Here is a 20,416-nt window from a genome sequence, read left to right as displayed (position 1 = left end):
CCCACAGACCAGGTTCCCCTCCAGGGATATTAGTCTCTGGGAACTGGTAGCATCATTCTCCTCTCAGGCTAGCAATTGGAGGTCACATCTGTCTTTCTGGATGCTTTTCTCTTGATTAGACTTTCCATCCAATTTATGCCCAGTTCTGTCATTCTTTTTCTGAACTGTTTCTCCAGTGTTGTCTTTCCACCCCCCACTGCCAATACCTAATTTTGTGCCCTCTTCACTAGTCTGTTGCAGGGGTCACCCTTTTAAAACACAGATCTGGACATGTCACTCCCCTTTCACCACTCCCCCCACCACACACACACACACACACACACACACGCACGCATGCACATGTGCACACATACAGTGTGAGAGAGAACAAAGACAACCCAAGGCTCTTCAGAACATGACCACAGCCTACTTTCCTAGCATCTCTCTTTCCCCCTTGGAGTTTCAAGTCCCACAGGATTTACCCACTGTGTCTTGTACCTGGGACCGCTTTCCCCTTCCTGACTTTGCTTTTCCTGTTTCTCTCTGGGGACCCTGTGTTCACCCTCTAGGGTCCACCTCGAGCGCTGCCTCCTCTGCGCAGCTTTCTGGAACCCTCGTGGGCCAGTGGTTCTCAGCAGAGGGACGTGTGTAAGTGGAGGTACATCACAGTCCGCGGGGAGTCTTTTCGCCTGACCTGTGTCTCCGAGAACCACTGGCCCCGTTGGCCTTGGGCTTCCCCTTCATTCGCCCTTCTCTTCCCGCATTTCAAAACACCGACTTCAGCCGTTGTGTGTCCACACCTGTCGACCCCGTGCTTCTTGGGAGTCAGGTGAGGTGTTTCCACGTGCACAGCACAAAACAGTTACTGAATTTCCCACCCAGGACGTTCCAGACGCCCGACAGAAAGACCCTGCTGGGAGGCACAGGGCAGGACGGCGCTGTCCCGCTTTCCTGAGTTTTCTCTCACCACCACAAGACGCAACAGACCCTGCCCACATTCCACCCCTGGAGGGTAAAGAACGAGTGGGCGACTCACCCCGTGGAGGACCGTCAGGTGCCCCAGCACGACGTGTGGGTCAGTGCAGGCCACAGAGACGCCGGCGAGCCCCTAAGTGCATGTGGAGCCGAACGATTCCCATCACCTGGTGCCAGCGTAGCCGGGTGGCGGCGAGCGTGGGGTCGTAAAGCAACGCACGTCACGCTCGCGCGTGTCTGTGGGGATGCCGGTGTAAGGAACCTGCTGCCCTGCGGGTCAGGTAAGAGTGCAGCGCATCCACTCCTGTCCGGTGCGCAACGCTTGACCGTGCCCGATTCTGCTCCTGGCCTGTGTGTTTACCACGCTGTTAGCGTTACTTTAGCGCGTACTCTTCCCACGCCGGAAAGGTGGCTGTAAGACAGTGCGCCGTGTCACGTGGGCAGTGGCCTCAGACACCTGGTACACCACAGTCCGCGGGGGGGGGGGGGGGGCTTTGCACATTACCTGTGTCTCTGAGGACCTCAAGGCCTCCTGGTGGCATCATTTTCTCTTGTGCTGGATCGAACCTCGTGTTATTTTGTGCAGGGACCTGCTGTGCGGGCTGGTGGCCCAGGAGCAGCGGGCTCCACCTGGCCCAGGTGTGCAGTAGGCCGGACCACCCAGGCTTGTGCAGGTGACTCTGGGATGGTCGCACAATGACTAACACCTAACGACACACTTCTCAGGAGGGATTCCGTCGTGAAGCAGTGGATGACTGACAGTACTATGACTCTCCTGTCCAAAAAGGCTTGTGGGCTGAAACAGCCAAAGTATCAGGAAAACTGTTAAAAGAAGATTGACTTTAGGCAAAACCCTGAAATACGCGGCTGCTTGTGGTTTCTCTCACCATGTTCTCCCTCTGCTCAGCCTAGTGAGCTCAGGGTTGTCTCTTTGCCTCACTCTATGGGCCCCCCACCTGGATTTTTCCTTTTCTTCCTTCACCCTCATCTTTCTCACACCTTTGTCCCTCCTGCCTCTTTCCTTTTCGTAAGCTGTTCTCATGAGGGTCCTTCCAAACGCTGTTCAGTTTTGATTGGGCAACTAGTAAGTGGCAGGCCCTGCTCTGGGCCCAAGTGCCCGAGCTGAACAGGGCCAGCCAGGGCTCTTCAGAGTCAGGGAGAGGCACTACCCCAATTTTTATTGACAAATGGAGGGACGTTTTGTTTGCAAAAGCAAACCAAACAAAAAGCACAGTCATTGGCGTTCCAGGTGGTAGGAGAGAGTTCGCAGTTCCTACCCCTTCCTGAGCCAAAAGCGGGGCTCCTAAGGAGATGCAGGCAAGATGGAGACCTTTTTTCAGCGAGATTTCTCAAATTGCAACACGTACATGATGTAATCCAGGCAAACGGCAGGCCTCGGGTCCAGGGCAAAGAAGAGACGTGTGCTCTCTGGACGACTGAAACACAAGTCTCCCCCCAAAGTACCCCACCCCTTTTTTGGGGGGGGGAGGGGTCAATAAACTGGTTTTTCTTTAGGTGAGGCTCACAGAAACCGAGAAGAGCGGAAACAGACGCGAGGACACCCTGGCCAAGACCCGCGGCGAGGAGAGACAATGACGAGATCTGCGGGTTGGGACCCCCAGAGGGGAGCCCGGCAGACAGGCCGACAGCCACGCAAGCAGAGGGCCCGGGCGTCGGCGGCGGAGCCGGGGTCCCGGCCTCCAGCGCGGGCCTAGGGGCCTGGGAGGGACCTGGAAGGCGTGGCCTCGCCAGACACGAGCGGGTGACGGACAGGCGGCGTGTTCCATTCGCGCAGCTCAAGGGGCGCGGAGCCGGCCAATGAGCGGGCCGCGGGGCGGGGCCGGCCGAGGGCGAGCGCCACTGCGGGGCCAGCAGCGGGGGCGCGGCGCGGAGGTGCCACCGGGCGCGGCGGCGGCGGCGGCGAGGTGGAGCCCCGAGCCCGAGCCCAGCGAACCTCAGCGGCGCCCGGGGCGCGGCGGCGGGGCTGTAGCGGAGGAGGATGGCCGCGCCCGCCGGGGCCGGGGCGGTGATTGCGGCCCCAGACCGCAGGCGCTGGTTGTGGCCGCTGCTGACGGCGGCGCTCGGGCTGTGTGAGTGCGGCCGGGCCGGGCCGGGGCGCGGGCGGGAGTGGCGGGGAGCCGGGCCGCACTCGCGCCGCGCGGGGCTGGGGAGCGGGTCGGGAGCGCGGCGGGCGGGCGGGAGGAGGAGGAGGCGCGCCCCGCTCCCCGCCCCGGGAGCCCCGCGCGCGGCGTGGGGGAGGCGCGACGCCCCACCTGCGGGGCCCGGGGCCCGGGGGCGGCCCTGCCCCGCGCCCCCGCCGAGCCCCCTCGCTGTCCGCGCGCGGACCCCGGGGCGCCGGGCCCGCCCGGGAGCCGGGTCGGGAACCCCGGCGCTGCCTGCTCCCCCTCCGGGAGCTGCTGGAAAGTCCCAGGGTTTCCTCGGTGGGGCCTTTGTTGGTGCGGTTCCTCGTTTTCAGCGCCTGCTTTGCTTCGCCGAGTGAGCTCCCTTGCCGGCCCCCTCCGACCCGTGTTTTACGCCTCGGGGGTCGGAGCGCCCCGCAGCCCTGCGTGTCTCGTCTCCGGAGTCTGCGGAGCACCGAGGGGACAGTACCCAGGGCTAGGATGCAGGGGGCGGGTGCTCCCGCCGAAGTGCGGGCTCAGAAGGATTCCGTCAAGTCCGTGATTCCGGACAGACTCACCTCCTTTGACAAGACAGAGGACTTTTAAAAAGCACATTTTTCCTTTTAGAAAAAAAAAAAATCACATTTTTTTTTTGGGTTGTTGTGTGAAGCAGAACGCTGGTTGCAGTCTCAGGATGTGGTTAAGTAAAGGTTATTCCAAAGAGGGCCAACTTCGAAGAAACACGTAGACTTTCATTTCTTTTGTTTTGCAGAAATGCCAGTTGCATCACAGTAAGGCTCATTAATTCCTTTCTTGGGGAAGTCCTGACTGTAACCTTGAAACCAGGAAAAACATCATCTAACCTATGACTCCAAGGGTCATAAAGTATAAACGTGAAAATCCCCTTACCTTCTTCGGGAGGGTCACAGATGAAGATGTATTTTGTGTAGCTAAGATTCAGTCCATGCTGTATAAATGTCTCATCTGAGAAGAAAGAGGGTTAAAAAGTGGGGGGGATTTTTTTTGGTAGGTGATAGTGGTCATATTTGTGTTTTAAGTGAACACGTCAGAAATAGACTACATCTAAAGTTTCTCGGAAATCCTGTGTGCTTCGGACAGCACTGTTATGCAGGAGAGGTCAGACGTTGCTATTGAGAACAAGACTGTCAACTTGATCTTAATTAAACTCAGAGTATTAGAAGTAGCAGAACTGAAAAACTACACATTAAGGGATAGTAATACGAAAAAATCACTACAATTATAGCGACATATGTCTTGGCCATACCTCGCTCTTCAGTAATGAATGTTGGTATGTGAAAGTCAACATCTGATGTTGTCGGTTAGTGTTAGAAAAATATTGAATGTTTCTTCTTGCCAAGTCACCTTTTCCTGGTCACGGATACTGTACGTAGCAGTTCATGTTTTACGGGAAACCTTCTTGAGTTGGATCTAGGTACTGTTATTCAGCAAACAGTTACGAAGCACCTTTTCAGCATTAGGCACCACAAGTATTCTAGGAAGGAGATTCCTGCCCTCGCGTAATCGACAGTTGAGCGGGAGAAGCACAGTGTCATAAGCAATGTAAGAAGTCTTTCAATAATGGTGTGCTGTGAGAGCACATAGAGGTCATTATCTCGGACCACGTTCAGGCCACTGGAGAAAAGGATGCTAACACTGTAGGCACGGGGGGAGGAAACAGTATAGACAGAGTCATGAATGAATGTGTTGGTCGGTGGCTGTGGTGGGAGGTCGGAGTGTCTAAGAGAGAGGGTGGGAGCTGAGGCAGGACAGCCAGCCGGAGGCACTAACTCACAAAGGACCTTGTTTGTCTTTGGTAAGGCTGGATTTTATCCTAGAGGCTGTGGGAAGTCCTGCGAAGGATTGCAGTTGTGAAGGATGGATTAGAGTGGTGTGAGGCTGAAGACACCAGAGGGTGATTGTAACAATCCAGACAAGGATGAAGCAGTGGGAGCTGAAGGGAGAACATATTGGTGAAAGTGAATTTGATAGGGCTTGGAAATGGATTTGACACGGGCTTGAGAAAGGAGTTGTGTAAGATGATCCTAACTAAGGTTTCGGGCATATTTTTGGAAAGGGGGGCGTTTCACAGAGGAAGAATATGGGCCGAGGGAACAGGAGTGTTGGAGGAAGATGGTGATAAAGTTTCTTTTGGATATGTTGAGTGTAAGAGGCTGCTGAACACCGCAATAGAAATGGGCAGGTGACAGTAGGGTGGATGGTTCTGGTTGGAAATACAGATTTGGGAAGCTGTGTGTGGATAGTAATGAAGACTATGCATTGCTTAAATGAAGTCACCAAGGGAGAGTATATTGAAGGAAATAACAGAGGGCTAAAAAGATAGAGCTGTAGGGTATAAAAAGCCCCCGAGAAGGAAGCTTGAAGAGTAAGAGAAGAACCAAGACAGACCCAGGACAGGAGAGTGTGTGTCTTGGAAACCAAGTGAGGGTAAAGGGGGTTTTTTGTTTTGTTTTTTAATTTTTTTTTAATTGGGTAACTGTGTTTTTTCCAGGACCCATCAGCTCCAAGTCAAGTCGTTGTCCTTCAGTCTAGTTGTGGAGGGCACAGCTCAGCTTCAAGTCTAGTCACCGCTTTCCATCTAGTTGCAGGGGGCGCAGCCCACCATCCCATGCGGATATTGAACCAGTAACCTTGTTGTTGAGAGCTCGCGCTCTAACCAACTGAGCCATCTGGCCGCCCAGAGAGTGAAGTTTTAAGGAAGAGAAAGTGGTTAATGGTGTCAGATAAGAGAGGTTGAATACGATAAGAATTCACTGGATTTGGCAATTGGGGTGTCCTTGGGGACCCTGTGTCTCACTTCATCCTCCAGCCACATCCAGGTTATAAGTGGTATATACCTTCCTCCAAAGGGTGTTGCTGGGAAATACAGGTAAAGGACTCAGGTTCCTAAGAGAAAAGGGTGTTAAAAATGCAAACATTTGAAATCTTCCAACTGGCTAAGAAGAGCAGAGAGAAAGTGAGTAAGTGAGTAGTAGTTAGGGAGAAATTTTCAAATAGCTTATGCGTATATTATTTATATAGGTAGATAGACACAGATGATATGTCTGTCTGTCTGTCGATTGATCAATCGATCTTTCTATCTATTTTCAGCCAGGTATAATTCCTGTTTCTTTGCTCATAGGAATTTGGACATAAAACTAGGTTCGTGTAATATCTTCCCTCGTTTATTGAGCGCTTACTATATACCCAGCCTCTGGGAAGCAATCTGTATGCATATCTCACCTCCTTACAACTCTGTGATTATTGTTGTTGTTCGTTTTACGGGGGCAGATGCTAAGATTCAGACGGGCTGTGTAACTTGTCCAAGGCCACCTAGTAAACACATGGTGGAGCTGGGCTCCAACTCCAAAGCGTATATTTGCAACCACTCTGCTGTGCTGTAGAATTTCTCTTTCGTAACCCCCAGCCACTTTGGGGGAGGCTTCCAGGCTGCCTTAAGTGTTTACAGAGAGTCCTTTCACTGTCCCAAGGCATCCCCCGATGTCCTCCTCCTCTGTGTGGTGACGGTGTGCCAGGAAGCCCGATCCTTACTGATGGTATGGAGGGACAACGCTGCTGTTTGGAGCCATCCTCACTACAGTGCAGAATTGGTGCCACCCACTCGGACTGCTCCTGGCGGGGGGTGGGGGGTGTTAAGGGTGTGGTCTTCACTCTCCTACTGCTCCCTCCTGCTAGGACCCAGCACGAATCCTTTCGAATGAGTGGCTGACACCCTCCGAGGCTCAGGATGGTGCCTTGCCCTCATCAGGAGGCACTGTTGTGGAGCAAGCCGCCCAGACTTACCCCTTTGCCTCGAACTTTGTAGGTTCCAAACTCAGCCCCATGTATCTCTCCTTTCCTAATTGGGCCTCCCCTTCACGCACTGGCCAGTGTCCTCGTGGTTTCCCACTGTCCCTCGTGCCTTTCTCTCAGTCAGTCACTCGAGACAAAACTTGAGCACCATGGAGTCCTTCCTTTCTCTCATCCCCTTCCCAGGATTTAGTGCGAGCCCTGCCGATGTGCTCCTTCTGTTTGTGAGTCCACCTCTTCCGGTGCCAGGTCAAGCGCCCGTCATTTTGGTCCCCGTTACTGCTGGAGCCTCGTCATGGGTGCCCCCAGGGCTAGCCATGTTCCCCTCAGGTCAGCCCTCTCAGCTGTTGCCCGAGCGGTCTCTCCTGGGCAAATGTAGCTGTGCTGCTCTTCTGCTGAGATTCTCCATCCCTCCCCACCATCTGTAGGAAAAGCTCAAGCCCTTAGCTCAATGCATATGTCTTTTACTTACATTTCATTGATTGTTTGCAACCTTTCTGCGTGCTAATCTGGTTTGTCTCTGATTTTGCGGGTGCTGTTTTCACCCTCCCTCCCGATTACCCTTCTCCCCGTTTATTTACCTGTCTAGCCCTGTGTAGCCTTCCCATCTCAAGTGCAGTCCCATTGGGCAGACTTCCCCAGGCAGGGCGAGCACCCTGCCTCTCAGCTTCCCCCCCTCACTTTATCGCAGATTGTCTCTTTATATGATCGTCTCTCTAAATGCAGGAACTGTACCTTATGCATCTTTGGGTCTCCAGTACTTAGCACAATATCTGGAACGTAATGTGTTTAGTCAGTTCTTTGGGAAAATATCTTCTAAATGCCACTTTCCTCTTTCTGTTTCTTCACATCTCCACCCAAAGGGCCACTTTTACCGTGTTGCCCTGCTTAAAAGCGGTGCCCACTTTGCACAGGGTTGGGTCCCAAGTGCTCAGCCTACGTCTTCAACATTTTGTTTTTCAATTTTTATTAGTTTTTATGAACCAAACCAGGGACATATGCCGGGGCGCAAGATCTCAAATGCTCCACATTTTCAACTTGACAGTTTTCTCCTGCTCCAGCCAAATTAATCTGTATAATTCATTTGCAAGCATCATCATCTCATGTTTTTCTCTCTCTGCAAAATGCCCTTCCCGAGTGTCTATCTTGATTCTTCTCAATTCCAGGTCAAATTCAAGTGCCTTTCCTCAAAGTTAGTCCATTTGCTACTTTTAGGGGGATGCTTTAGTAGGAACGTTCTTCGGGATGATAAGGTGGTGTAAACAGGAAATAAAGCGCAGTCCCCATGGCATGTAGTCCGTGTTTGGACGGCTACCCTGCACTGCGCCCGACCGCGCACACAGTAGGTGCTTAGAGTTTGCTGTGTACATCCTTGCGGACGTGTATATGTTGATGTGTGGTACCTAATGAGACCGCCCCCCACATAGCACCCAGCACATATTAGCTATTGAATAAATGAGTTGTCTCATTGATGTTATTACCTTTTTTTGTTTTGTTCTAACAAAGCCTGCATCTCAACAGGGAGGGGCCGATGTTTCCATTCCTCTCGCGTCTTTTACTTCCTGTCCAGGGGTGAGCATTTACACTCTGAACTCTTCCTGGCAGGGATAAATGGGTGCTGGTTAACTGGACTCTTTTGCCAGATTTTTCTAAGAGTCAGAGAGAGCTTGACTGGGGTTTGGTGTCCATTTAAGGGCAAGCTGGTTTGTTTCATTTGTTTCAGAAAAAAAAAAAGGTGCGTATACGTTTCGTTAACCATAACTTCACATTATAGGAATCCTAAAAATTCAGCAGTTATCAGTCTGTTTACTCCTTCCGTGTTCTTTGAGAGCTATCTGACTGCCAGGAAGTCTCCTATATGTTGGACGCACAGACACCAAGTAAGATGGAGCTTCACCCGTGAAGGAGTCTAGTAAGGAGCTTGAGAGGATTGCAGACACTGCCAAAAAGATTTTGCTTCTCGCGGGAAGGTGTCGCCTCTGTAGACTGCAGCCCCGGAGAGTCTACAAGAAATACCGGGTCGTGGGGCAGAAGAGGTGGTCCGATCAGATCAGAGAGGGCTTTACCGAAGTCGGGTTTGAGAGTCTGCAGCGTTTCAGAGGTGGGCCTCGTTCCAAGCCGAGTGAGTATACGCATTGTGTGCCCAGAGGCATGCCCATTGCGTGGCATATTGAAGAATTAGGTGCCAGCTGATACCAGCTCACCAGCCACAGCCCTCACCCAGTGAAAAGCAAGCAAAGAGGGACGTTACCTTGTAAAGCCTAATGTTCCATGCTGAGGAACGGGGCTTCGGGGAGCAGTAGGGAAGCTTTTAAATTAGGTTCGAAATAAGAAATTGGTGTGGACAAGTCGGCATTTTATTAAGAACCTGCCCAAAGGAGAGATGGGCAGTGGCTCTGAGAGTACCTGTCCACACCTCTAAAAAGGACGAGGTGTTTCCTTCCCCATAAAATTCACTCCCCCGCCCCTCGTGTTTATGTGGTTAGTCTGTGTCTAGCTTCAGGCTGACATGGCAGCACACTCTGGTTGTATACCCCTTACCAAATTCGAACTTCTCAAAAACCAAGCCGAGCAGTGGTTTTCAAGCTCTCCTCACTAGATTCCCAGGGGATTCTGGCAACCGTGCTTTTGAGCTTCCAAATGTCTGGTGTACAGTTTGTTTGTTTTTGAGGTATCTTTTTAACCATTAAGATAATTATAAAGAACAGCACGCACAGATCCAAAGTAATATACGTAATTCAGCTTCTTTGGAGACCACTGGCACGTTGACTGCGGCAGTGGGTGCATTGTTTAGAATACAGCAGATTTTTGTAATTTCTGTGTGTGCACTTAAACTCATAAGTGTGTGATTAAGAAGGTAATAGAGCACTGCCCTCATCTTTTGAAAAAGTGAGGTCCAGTCACGTGCACCAATATATATTTCACGAGCCAGTGTACCTGTCTAGATAGTGGTTATAAGTTTAGCATCACCTGAGGAGCTTTTAAAAGCCCTGATGCCCAGGCCACTCTCCACACTGATTAAATCAGAAGCCCTGGAGGTAGGGACAGGAGCCAGGCATCAGTAATTTTTTAATAGACTATTTTTCACGGCGAAATTGAGAGAAGGCTTATATAGCCATATACCGTGTACCCATGTTCCCCCAGCCCCACTCATGCACAGTCTCCCGCATTATCCCCATCCCCACGGGAGCAGCCCAGTTGTTATGGTAAAGGAGCCTACACTGACACGTCACCACCCAGAGCCCATCATTACGTTAGGTAGAGTCACTCGGTGTGGAGCATTCTGTGGGTTTGGACCAATGTGTAGTGACGTGTATCTACCATTACATCACCATACAAGAGTATTTGCGGTAGTCTCAGTGGCATCAGTGTTTCTGAACGCTCTCTGGGTGGTCCCCATGTACAGCCAAGGTTGAGGGCCAGTGTGCTTGCTGTATTGTAGTTCCGGGACTGACTTATTGTAAGTTCTGAATGCCTCTTGTCTGACTTGCAGGTAAAAACTATCTTAATCTCCTTTATCCATTGGGTTGGTTTCCCATAAGATTCTGTTTGAAGAAAGGATCCTGTTAGAGCGGGATAATGAGCGTAATGGAAAAAACAACAACACTGGGCTTTGGAGCTAGAAGGTTCTAGATTGAACTGTTTGCTTCACGTTGCCTGGCTAAGTGACTAGCCTGTCTGAGCTTCTAGCCAATGGATAATACCCAACGGTGTTGTTGAAAACTAATAAATGTACCATCATTTAGTGGCGCTTAACCCACAGTAAGCTCTCAACATGTGGTCATTTTCCATTGCTTCGTTTCTTTTTGCCCTATTTTGGAGGCAAGGAACACCCTTCTTGGCCATCAGCCATGGGCATATCCTTTCCAATCTCTTGTTCTGTTGTTGCTCTAGTATTTTCTATTGGCCTTTTCTGGTTTGAATTTTGGTTCAGGTATCTTCTGACATACGGTAGACCTTCTCATAGGATTTGAGAGCAGCGGAAGGTAGATTTAAGGTCCAGTGGTCTTTTGCTTGAATAGAATTTTCACATGCCACTTCAGCACCTGGAAAGTAGGAAGCATGAGCATGAGCACGTAAGTCTGTTATGTATCAGATAAGAACGCCCCCGGAGCTCTCAACGTGCGTTCTTCATGCCGAGCATTTCAGTCCACGGTGACCTGTCAGAACTAAAAGGATCTGATTTCTTGCCGAGAGTTTCGCATTTTCATCTGCTTGCTAAGAACCGAGAAATGTTTGGACTCGATACAGAAGACACAGCTTAGGTTGACTACACCTGTGGCATGTGGTGACTGCTTGCCTTTGGTCTTGAGTGGATGTCCTGGCTTGTGTAAAATCTCTGCAGCTGCGCAGCCAGGGCCACTGCACTCGTCCCCACGAGACTGTCAGTCCGGTAAGGGCAGAGGCTGAGTCCCAGCGAGGTTTGCAGGAATGAATGGTTGATTGAAAAAAGGAAAGCAGTAGCAGGAAAGAACGCTGAACAGTACATACACAGAGGAGGGCAAAGAAGCAATGCCAGAGCCTAATGGAGTCAAATGATTAGTTCAATGACTGGCCTGATTCAGGGCCTTTTGAATCTCTCTCATTTCAGAAACAGAAAGATCTTTGTTGGTGCAAAAAAGGTTGAGGATAGAGATGTGGCCAGCTGGTCATCCATCCTGAGTGGAAGAAATTGGCTCTGAGAGGAGTTTGGTGATCCTGTGGGTTCGGAAAAGTACTTGGACTTTTGTACGGAACATTTCAAAAGATGAGTCTCCTTTGGGATTCCCTCATCCAAACAGGAAGACGACTCTCGGAGTAAACCTACCTGAGCCGCCTCTGACATAGTGTCAGCATTCACACTTGACCTGGAGTAATCTCTGCAAACGCCGTTTGTTTGGGGACCTTCTAGTTAAGCCATTTGTGGTGCAGTATGTCATTTTTCTGGCTTAGCTTATCTGAGTTTTGTTTGGTACCTTTTATTCACTCGTTCATTTATTCATTTCAAACGGTATTTGTTGAACACATGACAAAAGGCAGGCATTTGTGAGGTAACAAGAATGTACTAATGGACAGGGTGAACACAGTCTCTGCGCCATCCTGGCTGCCGACAGTCGGTCATTCCACAGAGTGAAGACGCCGCGACAAGGGAAGGTCAGGATGGGGCAGGGGGAGGCGCAGGGTGGGGCGGATGCCAGGAGGAAGTCACTTCTAGACTGAGGCCTGAAGCATAACTTCAGACAGAGTGTAGAGGCCTGTGTTCCTGACACATGAAAAGCTTACTTTATTAGGATTTAGGGCTCGCTGAATAGAGCACGTTCAGCGCCTCCCCTCACTTCGTGCCGTCCAGCTGCGGGAGGTCCGAGAGAGCCCTGACCGCTGGAAGAATGGCGCCCACTTCTGCTGCCAGGTGGGCCTGTTCTAGGAGGGCTGTGAGGTCTCCCACCTGACACCTGCGTTGTCCCACTGACTCTCATCAGCAGGGGGCTCTGCTTTATCCCGCCTGGTTTTAGGCGTCCCCATGGGTGCTGTGAGGGCGTCATGGGCTGATGCTCTCCCGGGAGCATTCTGGAATCAGAGAAGTCAGTCTCATCTATCACTTTACTGATGTCTGCCTTTCTCTCTTTAAAACAGCACTTTGTATTATGAAAACTAAAATATGGAGTGTCCCCCAAAAATGTATACACATTTTAAGAAAGAAAAAACTGTATTGAAATTGTAATACTTAGGATATACCGATCACAAAAGATGAATACAAGTCATGTGCATACATTTTTTGCCCCCCCCCGTGTCTATGAGAGAGAAAGAGAGAGACAGTCAAGTGTGTGTGTGTGTGTGTGTGTGTGTCTGTGTGTGTGTGTGCAGTTTTCAGAGGAAACATTAAAATGAGCTCCAGTGCCCTCACCACTAGCCTAGGAAATGAAGTGTTACCCTCAGCGTGTGCCTTTTTCATCCAGCCCCCTCCACCCTGTTCCAGTCATAACCACTGGTCTGAATTTGGTGCTCAGTGTTCTCTTCTGTTTGTCTCTTTTAGTATGATGTAAAAACTCATATTCATGCTCGTGTCAGGACATACTACAGAACCAGACTATCGCTGTGTACCAGCAGCCAACGAGGTAGGCCAGAAAGCTGTTTAAATGAACGGCATGACTGTACTCTTTGAAGCAGGAGCATATACTACCAACATCAAAGCGTGTTTCAAAAAACACTTTAGAAACAAAAGCCTTCTTTCAATTTCAAGGAGAACCTTAACAGGGTTTGTTCAAAGGATGAGGCTTTTACCAGTGGGATTCTACAAACGGTTACTTCGTTAGATAACAGTTTGGCCTGTTGTTTTTTTTAAGTTTTTTTTTTTTTTTTTTTAATTGGGGAACAGTGTGTTTCTCCAGGGTCCATCAGCTCCAAGTCGTTGTCCTTCAGTCTAGTTGTGGAGGGCGCAGCTCAGCTCCAAGTCCAGTCTCCGTTTTCAATCTTAGTGGCAGGGGGCGCAGCCCTCCATCCCATGTGGGAATTGAACCGGCAACCTTGTTGTTCAGAGCTGGCGCTCTAACCAACTCAGCCATGCGGCCGCCCCTGATAACAGTTTTGAATGCACCGTCCAGACTGTGAAAGTGTTTGTTCGCTTGTAATAATGCTAGTCCAGTGTATTTCAAATGATTTTGTGGTGTGAGAGTTTGAATTCTCTTGGAGTCAGATCATCTTGACACATTAGTGGGAAGGCATTCTGTTATATTACTTCAATAATTCAAACTATTGAAGTAGATCCTGTCAGAACTAGCCTCGTAGGCAGACCGCTCCTGAATTTGCCTTTTCCTTTGTGGTTGTGATGAATGTTGTTTTGTGTTCTCCATCTGCTTTGCTTTGGCCTAAATGCTTTTGGTTCTCCATCCAAAACAAAAGAGGGTCCAGCTTTGGGTGGCATATTTGACTATCGAAAGGACCCCTGGGGAGTTAATGGCACAGACTTTTTGATAACTTGTGAAATGATTTTTCAGACTCTTTTCACTTGAATTGGTCTCCTACAAGGAAGGGCTGTTTTTATTTGTTTTCTCGCCCTTTGAACTCTAGAGTAACTTAGCTAGATTCCTTACCCAGGAAGAAAGTTAGTTCAGATCCTGTTACCATTTTGAAGTTTATATGTAAGTTAATATGTAACTCAGAATCCAAAGTTGGCAGGATGTAAAAATATTTGTACATTGCTTAATCTCTTTATTTCATTTCGTTTCTGTTTTTACTCCTGAGGCAATTGATTTTTTCCAGGATTCAACGGGAGATGTTTCCCCCCATCTGTGAGTTACTTTTCACAGCAATTTTTACCACTATCCCTTAATTGTAAATCTTAGGCCTAGAAGAAATCTATTTAATACCTTACCCGGACTGGATTCCAGCGGGCAGGAAGGAGGCCTGGTATAGATGAGAACAATAGCTTCTCTCCATTCAGTGTTCCTTGCAGTTGCAAGTTTAGCCATTTTAACGAGCTTCTAAACAACTCTCTTTCATGACTCTGAAGACGCGCCATGTGAATTCCACAGTGATTCTACTATATATTTCCATAATACTCCTAGTCACTTAAAAAATAAAGTCTGGACAAAGCAACCCATTCCCAATTGTTTCAGAGACCAGTGAAGTCATCTCTTGCTTGAGCTGCATGGAATGGAGTCTGAGAGGCAAACCTGTGTTTAGTCAGTCTCGTTACCCACACAGGAGAAACCTACCGACGCCATGCATGCTCCATCAGTTGGTCGGAAGGCGCTGTACTTCAGGGTCTGTTACGTGCATGAGGGACACAGGCAGTTTTCAGCAAGGGCGTCCCCTGAGCACCTGGCTCTCAGTGTTTCACACGGTGGATCGATCCCGCCCCCCCGTCTCTCATGCATCACGATTGCCCGAGACACCTCCAGCCTCTGTGCTTAATAGTCTCTGTACTTGGGGGCGCTCATCACAGGCAGAGGAGACAGGTGACGCGGGGCTGCTGCAGCATGTGTGAGGGGAAGCTAGGAGCGGAGGTCTTCGGGGTGGCCAGGAGTTAGTCATGCCGGCTTCCTGGGCCTGTGAGGACTTGGACCTCATCCTGGCTGGTGTAGGAAACCCTGGAGGGTTTTGAGCAGAGGAGTGGTAAGATCTGACTTGCATTTTGACAAGATCTCTGGCCTCCCTGTGGATCGGTTGCAGGTAAGTGGGTGAGGGTGGAAGCAGCTTGAGAAGCCACTGAAATAACCCGTCAACGATGGTGGTGGCGTGGACCAAGACGGCGGCGTAATTAAATTAAGTCTGTCTTCAATAGGTTGTCTAAAAGCCATTTAGGGATTTGGTTAGTCTCCTTGGTCAGAATTTCGTGGCTCTAAACTTGGACCCTTGGCCTGCTTCTGTCTTTATATCACGTCTCAGGGTAACAGTCTTGCAAGCAGGCCATGTGGCAGTACTGGTTGGAGAAACTTTATTTACTGACTTTAAAGACCATGCTTGCCTTTCCTTGCAGTGCTCGTCACTGTGGAGAAAACTGGTTGAAATCACAGAGTAAATAAGGGTTTCAAACCAGAGCTGCTTCCTGGAATAAACTGGTTACGTAGTCCAGTCTGTGCTCTGTCCTTCATTTTTGAACTCAAGTGCCCCCGGGGCTGCCTTTCTGCCTACCCACAATAGCAAGGGACGCCTTTTGTTTGCTTCTTGTGTAAAAGAAGGGCTTGTTTTGAGGTTTGGACCACAAATAATAATCCATTGTTCCCTATAATAATAATCCACCCTCTTTAGCAGAAAAAATCTGCTTGATGTAGTGTGGCTATCAGTTTATTTAAAAGAATAGCCAAAAGTGCTCATTGTGTCCTGAGAATAAACATTTGGAAGATGGTTGGCAGAGCTGGGGGAGTACTCTCGTTCTCCTTGGCCTAGACTCAGAGTTAAGACCTCGGGAAGAAAAAATTCTGAATATGACCCTCAGTCCCGGGTGACAATAGCCCTCCTTATTCTGCTCGTCTGTTACATTCTAAGAATAATTGGAACGCTGTAGATATGGATTCTCTCGAAACTATTGCTTTAATAAATATCTTATTTTGAAGATGGGTGTTTTTAATCTTTTCTGTATTAGCTCTCATTGTTTCCAGTCTTAGGCCAAGTAAGTTTTTTTTTCTTCTAACCTTCATTTAGTCCATGAAAATGCCTCTTTTTGAGTAAAGATTATTTAATTCCAGCAGCAATCCTTAATATTTCCTGCGGTTGCCTCTGATTATAGATCTAACAAAAGAGTTGTTTTTATATTCCAAGTGATAGACATTTTAACTACTACTCCCTGGGCTTAGGCTAACTGAAAAAACTCAGTGGGTAAATGAAAATGTGACCCAGTGTGGTCAGCTATTTCCCGACTCCACATGTATCTAGCACACTGAAATCTAATGGGAGGTAAGATTCCACTAATGAAAGTAAGATATGCAATTTCTTTTGCCTTAAATCCTTTCCAGGAAAAGGTTCAGTTAAATAATAAACATGGCTTTAAAATGAAGTGATAGCTTATCTAGAATAGTTTTCATTGCTTTAAATATGGAGAAGTTCAATGTCCATTCAATTGACATGTAACAGGTGAATGTGAGAACTATTTAAAGAAGTAAGGATATGGCCTCCACATTATTAACAACAGACCATCAGAGAAGCAAACCGAGCTGTCCTTCAGTAAGTGAATGGATAAACTGTAGTACCAGTAAAAATAGCGTCTTACTAAAACAACAATAACAACAACAAAACCCCAGCCCGTCAGCAGCATATCCAGTTTGTCAGAAATACCTGGCTGTAGAATATTCTGCTGGGAATGTGTCGTACACAATGGCAGCGGCTTCCTGTATGTTTCTAGTAATTTTCTTGTATCTTTTCTTTGTCATCTCTGCTCGAATGTGCACTGTGGGATTCATGCTAAATGCCGCGCTTAAGCTTTCCTGTTCCTCTCTCTCCAGTGACCACTGGCGTGTCAGCTTTGGAGGTATATACGCCAAAGGAAATCTTCGTGGCAAATGGGACCCAAGGGAAGCTGACATGCAAGTTCAAGTCTACTAACACCACCGGCACACTAACCACCGTCTCCTGGAGCTTCCAGCCAGAGGGGGCTGACACCACCGTGTCGGTAGGAGTGTTTCACTGCTCTTGGCGAGTCCCACCCCACAGGCTTCTCTCCTGGGGTCTGTAATTAGTGATGTGTTCTTCTGATTGTTTACTTCCAAACCCAGTGAGTTTGGCATCGGTGACAGACTTCGGGGCCCTTCTCTTGCGTCAGACTCTCCAGGGAAAAATAAGTTCGGCATCTCTGACGTGCCGTTCCTTTCCTTGGGTCTGTGGGTCACTCTCGCCTTGCCATCATCCCCCCAGTTCTTCCACCGTCACATCCCACTTTGGAATTGATCTTTTCCACAGAGCAGCCCTGACCGACCTTGTTGACTCTGATCACGATTTATCCTGCATGTTTTCAGCCTCCACCTGCCCCATTTTATTCGTACTTCAAGTATTTGTTCTCTCTCTCTCCCCACCCCTTTCTGATTTAATTATGAGTTTCTTGATTTATCCTAGAGTCTGTATGATTCAGCAAAATTCATTGGGCGTTCGCCGTACAGTGGGTCTGTAGGTTCTTCAGAAATGTGTAAAGCAATCTCTGCTCTCACTCAGGGAGCAATTAGGAGTAGGAATGGCATGTCAGTGACGTCACTGTAAGGTGAGCAGCAGAACAGAAATGCAGGGCCAGAGGGTTGAAAGGCAGGTTAGTCAGTAACGAAATGAGTGCTGGTGGTGCAGTGGGTGCTTATTAAACATGGACTCTCGTCTGTCAAATGGAGATAATAAAACGTTCCACAGAGGGCGTTTTGTGTGTGAGCGTCTGGCATGCGAGTCTCGCCTTGCAGGGCAGTTACAAGCATCAGAGCATTGTTTTCCACGGGTGTTTCATGTTTCTGCACATCTTGCCAGCAGAGACACTGGCTGCCCTTCTTGCACAGTGATTAGCCTGGGAAGACAGCAATGGTGTGTCCTCTGGAACAGCGGACAGGTTTGCTTACTCTCCAGTATAGGAGAGATAATGTCTTCCTTTGGGGCAAAGGTCAGGTGGGCTTACTGCCCGTTATAAAAGATTTGAGTTCCCTCAGCTTGGGGCTCAGCTGTGACACAAAGGCTCTGTGTGCACTGCATCTACCTGAGCCCCTCCAGGCCATCCGTGTGGGAATTGAGGGGCAAGGGCCACAGACAAAAACCTGCTGCCGCCTGTCTCTGAAGTAATCAGGCCCTTTGTCTCCACGTCTTCTTCACGGGAATGAAGACTTCACGGGACTCTCATGTCTTCTGCCAGTATCTGTGAACCTGTGGCAGACTTGCAAGGAGGGCGACAGCTCAGAGCCTTCAGAGTTCTTAGCAAGCGTGCCAGTGATGTTAAGCTCAGGGTACATGTTTCATAGATGGTTATCATTATTACTGATGCGCTGTTGTTCTTGTTCAGTGGTCTTTTGGGCATTATGGAGGATGGATTAGAGGAGCTTGAGGCCTGTGACGGACGAGCCCATCGTCCAACACGATGAGGGCATACGATCAGGATTGTCAGTGGGAATTACATAGAGAAGAGAGAAATGTAGGAGGTAGGATTGATAGGCTTGGGAGATTAATTGGGTGGGAAGGAGGATAGAGGAATCCAGGATTCCTCCAAATTTGTGGTTTAGGAGATTGGATGTAGCCATCAGTCAAGGTGAGACGCAGGTAGAAGACGAAGTTCATAGGAGAGGGGGACAAGATGGGGGGCGGAGTAACTGGGTGGTGAAGTGAGCAGGCAACTGGGTGAGGAGTCTTCCTGCTCAGGGGAACACTATGGGTAGGGAGGAAAGTTTGGGAGTTAACAAAATATAGACGGTCAGTAAATCTATAGGAATGGATGCGATTGCACAGGGGTTTGTGTGCTCAGAGAGTTCTGAATTGTCCTATTTGAATTGTCAGTGGAACTCTAATGCTGATTTCTCTTCCTAGCCCCACTGTCACCCCAGCCATGAAAGTCATCAAGCTTCCAGCTGAGCTGCTTGGATTGAAGCCAAGATTAGGATAGCACCACCCCCCCAACACACCTCCTACCCACCCCAAGGCAGCGTTACCTCCTTCCCAGGTCCTGGGTTTGGCAGTTACCGAGAGGAATGGGTTCCTTTGCATTCTTAGGGGAGAATGAGAGTAGAAAGGGAAAGGGATTGAAGGTTGAACCTTCAAAGGCAGATGAGAACATTTTGGGTTGTCTGAGCCGTGTTCCTTTGTTCCATGGGAAACTAATTAAGTAAGAGGGAGAAGCCCATCGGATTAACTGATCTGTGATACTTAGGCTTCTTTCTGTATCTTAATGGTAAGCTTTGTGAATTAAGACCGAAACCTTTGCACTCACTGGCTCCATCGTGGTGTCCTGGCAAGAGCGCTGGCTTGGCAAATGGTCCTGACTTAAACAGTGCATCACCACCTATTACCATGGTAACCTTGGGCAAGGGGCTCCTTTGAGGCTCCATTTCCTCATGTATAAAAATAGGGGTGGTATTCGCTACCTCACTGGGATATCGAGAGGATGAGGGATGATACTCGAGTTTATTTCTTCAACTGAAACAGGATTGAGCCCCATGATGTCTAAACTCCTGTCTGGCTTAGATTCCACGTGCGATCTATAATACAATGTGTTTCTTTCTGCGTGAAGTCTTTTTAAAAGAACCTTTCACAGCATGCCTGCTGTAGAGCTTAGAACTTCTGCCTTTGAGAATAGCTCATGTATTCTTTTTCTTTCTAATTGCAGTTTTTCCACTACTCCCAAGGGCAAGTGTACCCCGGGAATTACCCACCATTTAAGGACAGGATCAGCTGGGCGGGAGACCTCGACAAAAAAGACGCATCGATCAACATAGAAAATATGCAGTTTATACATAATGGCACCTACATCTGTGATGTCAAAAACCCTCCGGACATTGTCGCCCAGCCAGGACACATTCGGCTCTATGTTGTAGAGAAAGGTACTTCCTGAGTATTTTTGCAGTAATGATGTAGTCCCCTTTATGTCGTGTTTAATTAGAGAACAAGAGGTGCATTTCAGGGTGTGTTTGAAGGGAGCATTTTGCCATACAGCTGTGCCCTCCTTTTATGTGGACCTGGGCTTTACCACACATGCCTGGGGACCGGGCACTGCTGCCCGTTCCAACCGGAGCGGCCTGTCTCATCTCTCCATTTATAAACCAGCTGGTCGGAAACCCACTGATCTGACTTTGGCCACGTTAATTTTCAGTGTTAATTAGAAGCAAGACCACATTCACTGTGGTTGGATGGGCCGAGCAGTGGGAGAGAAGCTTAATACTGTTTTGATATTTTCTAGGAGAAAGTTTTAATGTTTGCAAAAACAGTACAGCTGTTTCTTCCCCTTTTTGTGACTAAGCAGGAAATGCAGGTTCTAGTGTCTGGTTTTGCTTTGTTGGAGAGTAGCTCAAGGTCACTTCCTGTCCCCAGTGTTCCTTTCATTTTAGCGCCTCCAGAGGGATGGTGTGTGTCGACATGCCTATTTG

General features: G+C 48.9%; 1 protein-coding gene across 6 annotated transcripts in view; it reads left to right on the top strand.

Annotated features, from left to right (window-relative positions):
• The first annotated feature begins 2,815 nt into the window (after positions 1-2,815).
• The window catches only part of MPZL1 (myelin protein zero like 1), a 28,374-nt gene continuing 10,773 nt past the window's right edge, over positions 2,816-20,416 (top strand). For 3 of the 6 annotated variants that reach the window (XR_013991765.1, XM_081026552.1, XM_081026551.1), the window contains exons 1-3: positions 2,817-3,044; positions 16,823-16,989; positions 19,660-19,873. Coding sequence is in view for 5 of the 6 variants with exons in the window: in XM_081026552.1 (XP_080882678.1) it covers positions 2,954-3,044; positions 16,823-16,989; positions 19,660-19,873 (472 nt within the window). In the remaining variant the exon portion in view is untranslated. Of the gene's footprint in view, positions 3,045-15,894; positions 15,994-16,822; positions 16,990-19,659; positions 19,874-20,416 lie in introns of those variants that run through there. The other 3 variants (XM_081026548.1, XM_081026550.1, XM_081026549.1) reach the window with 3 other exon arrangements.

The sequence above is a fragment of the Rhinolophus hipposideros genome (genome assembly GCF_964194185.1).
Source record: "Rhinolophus hipposideros genome assembly, chromosome: 19".
Classification (NCBI taxonomy): Eukaryota; Metazoa; Chordata; class Mammalia; order Chiroptera; family Rhinolophidae; genus Rhinolophus; species Rhinolophus hipposideros.
This window is presented reverse-complemented; position numbering and strand designations above follow the sequence as displayed.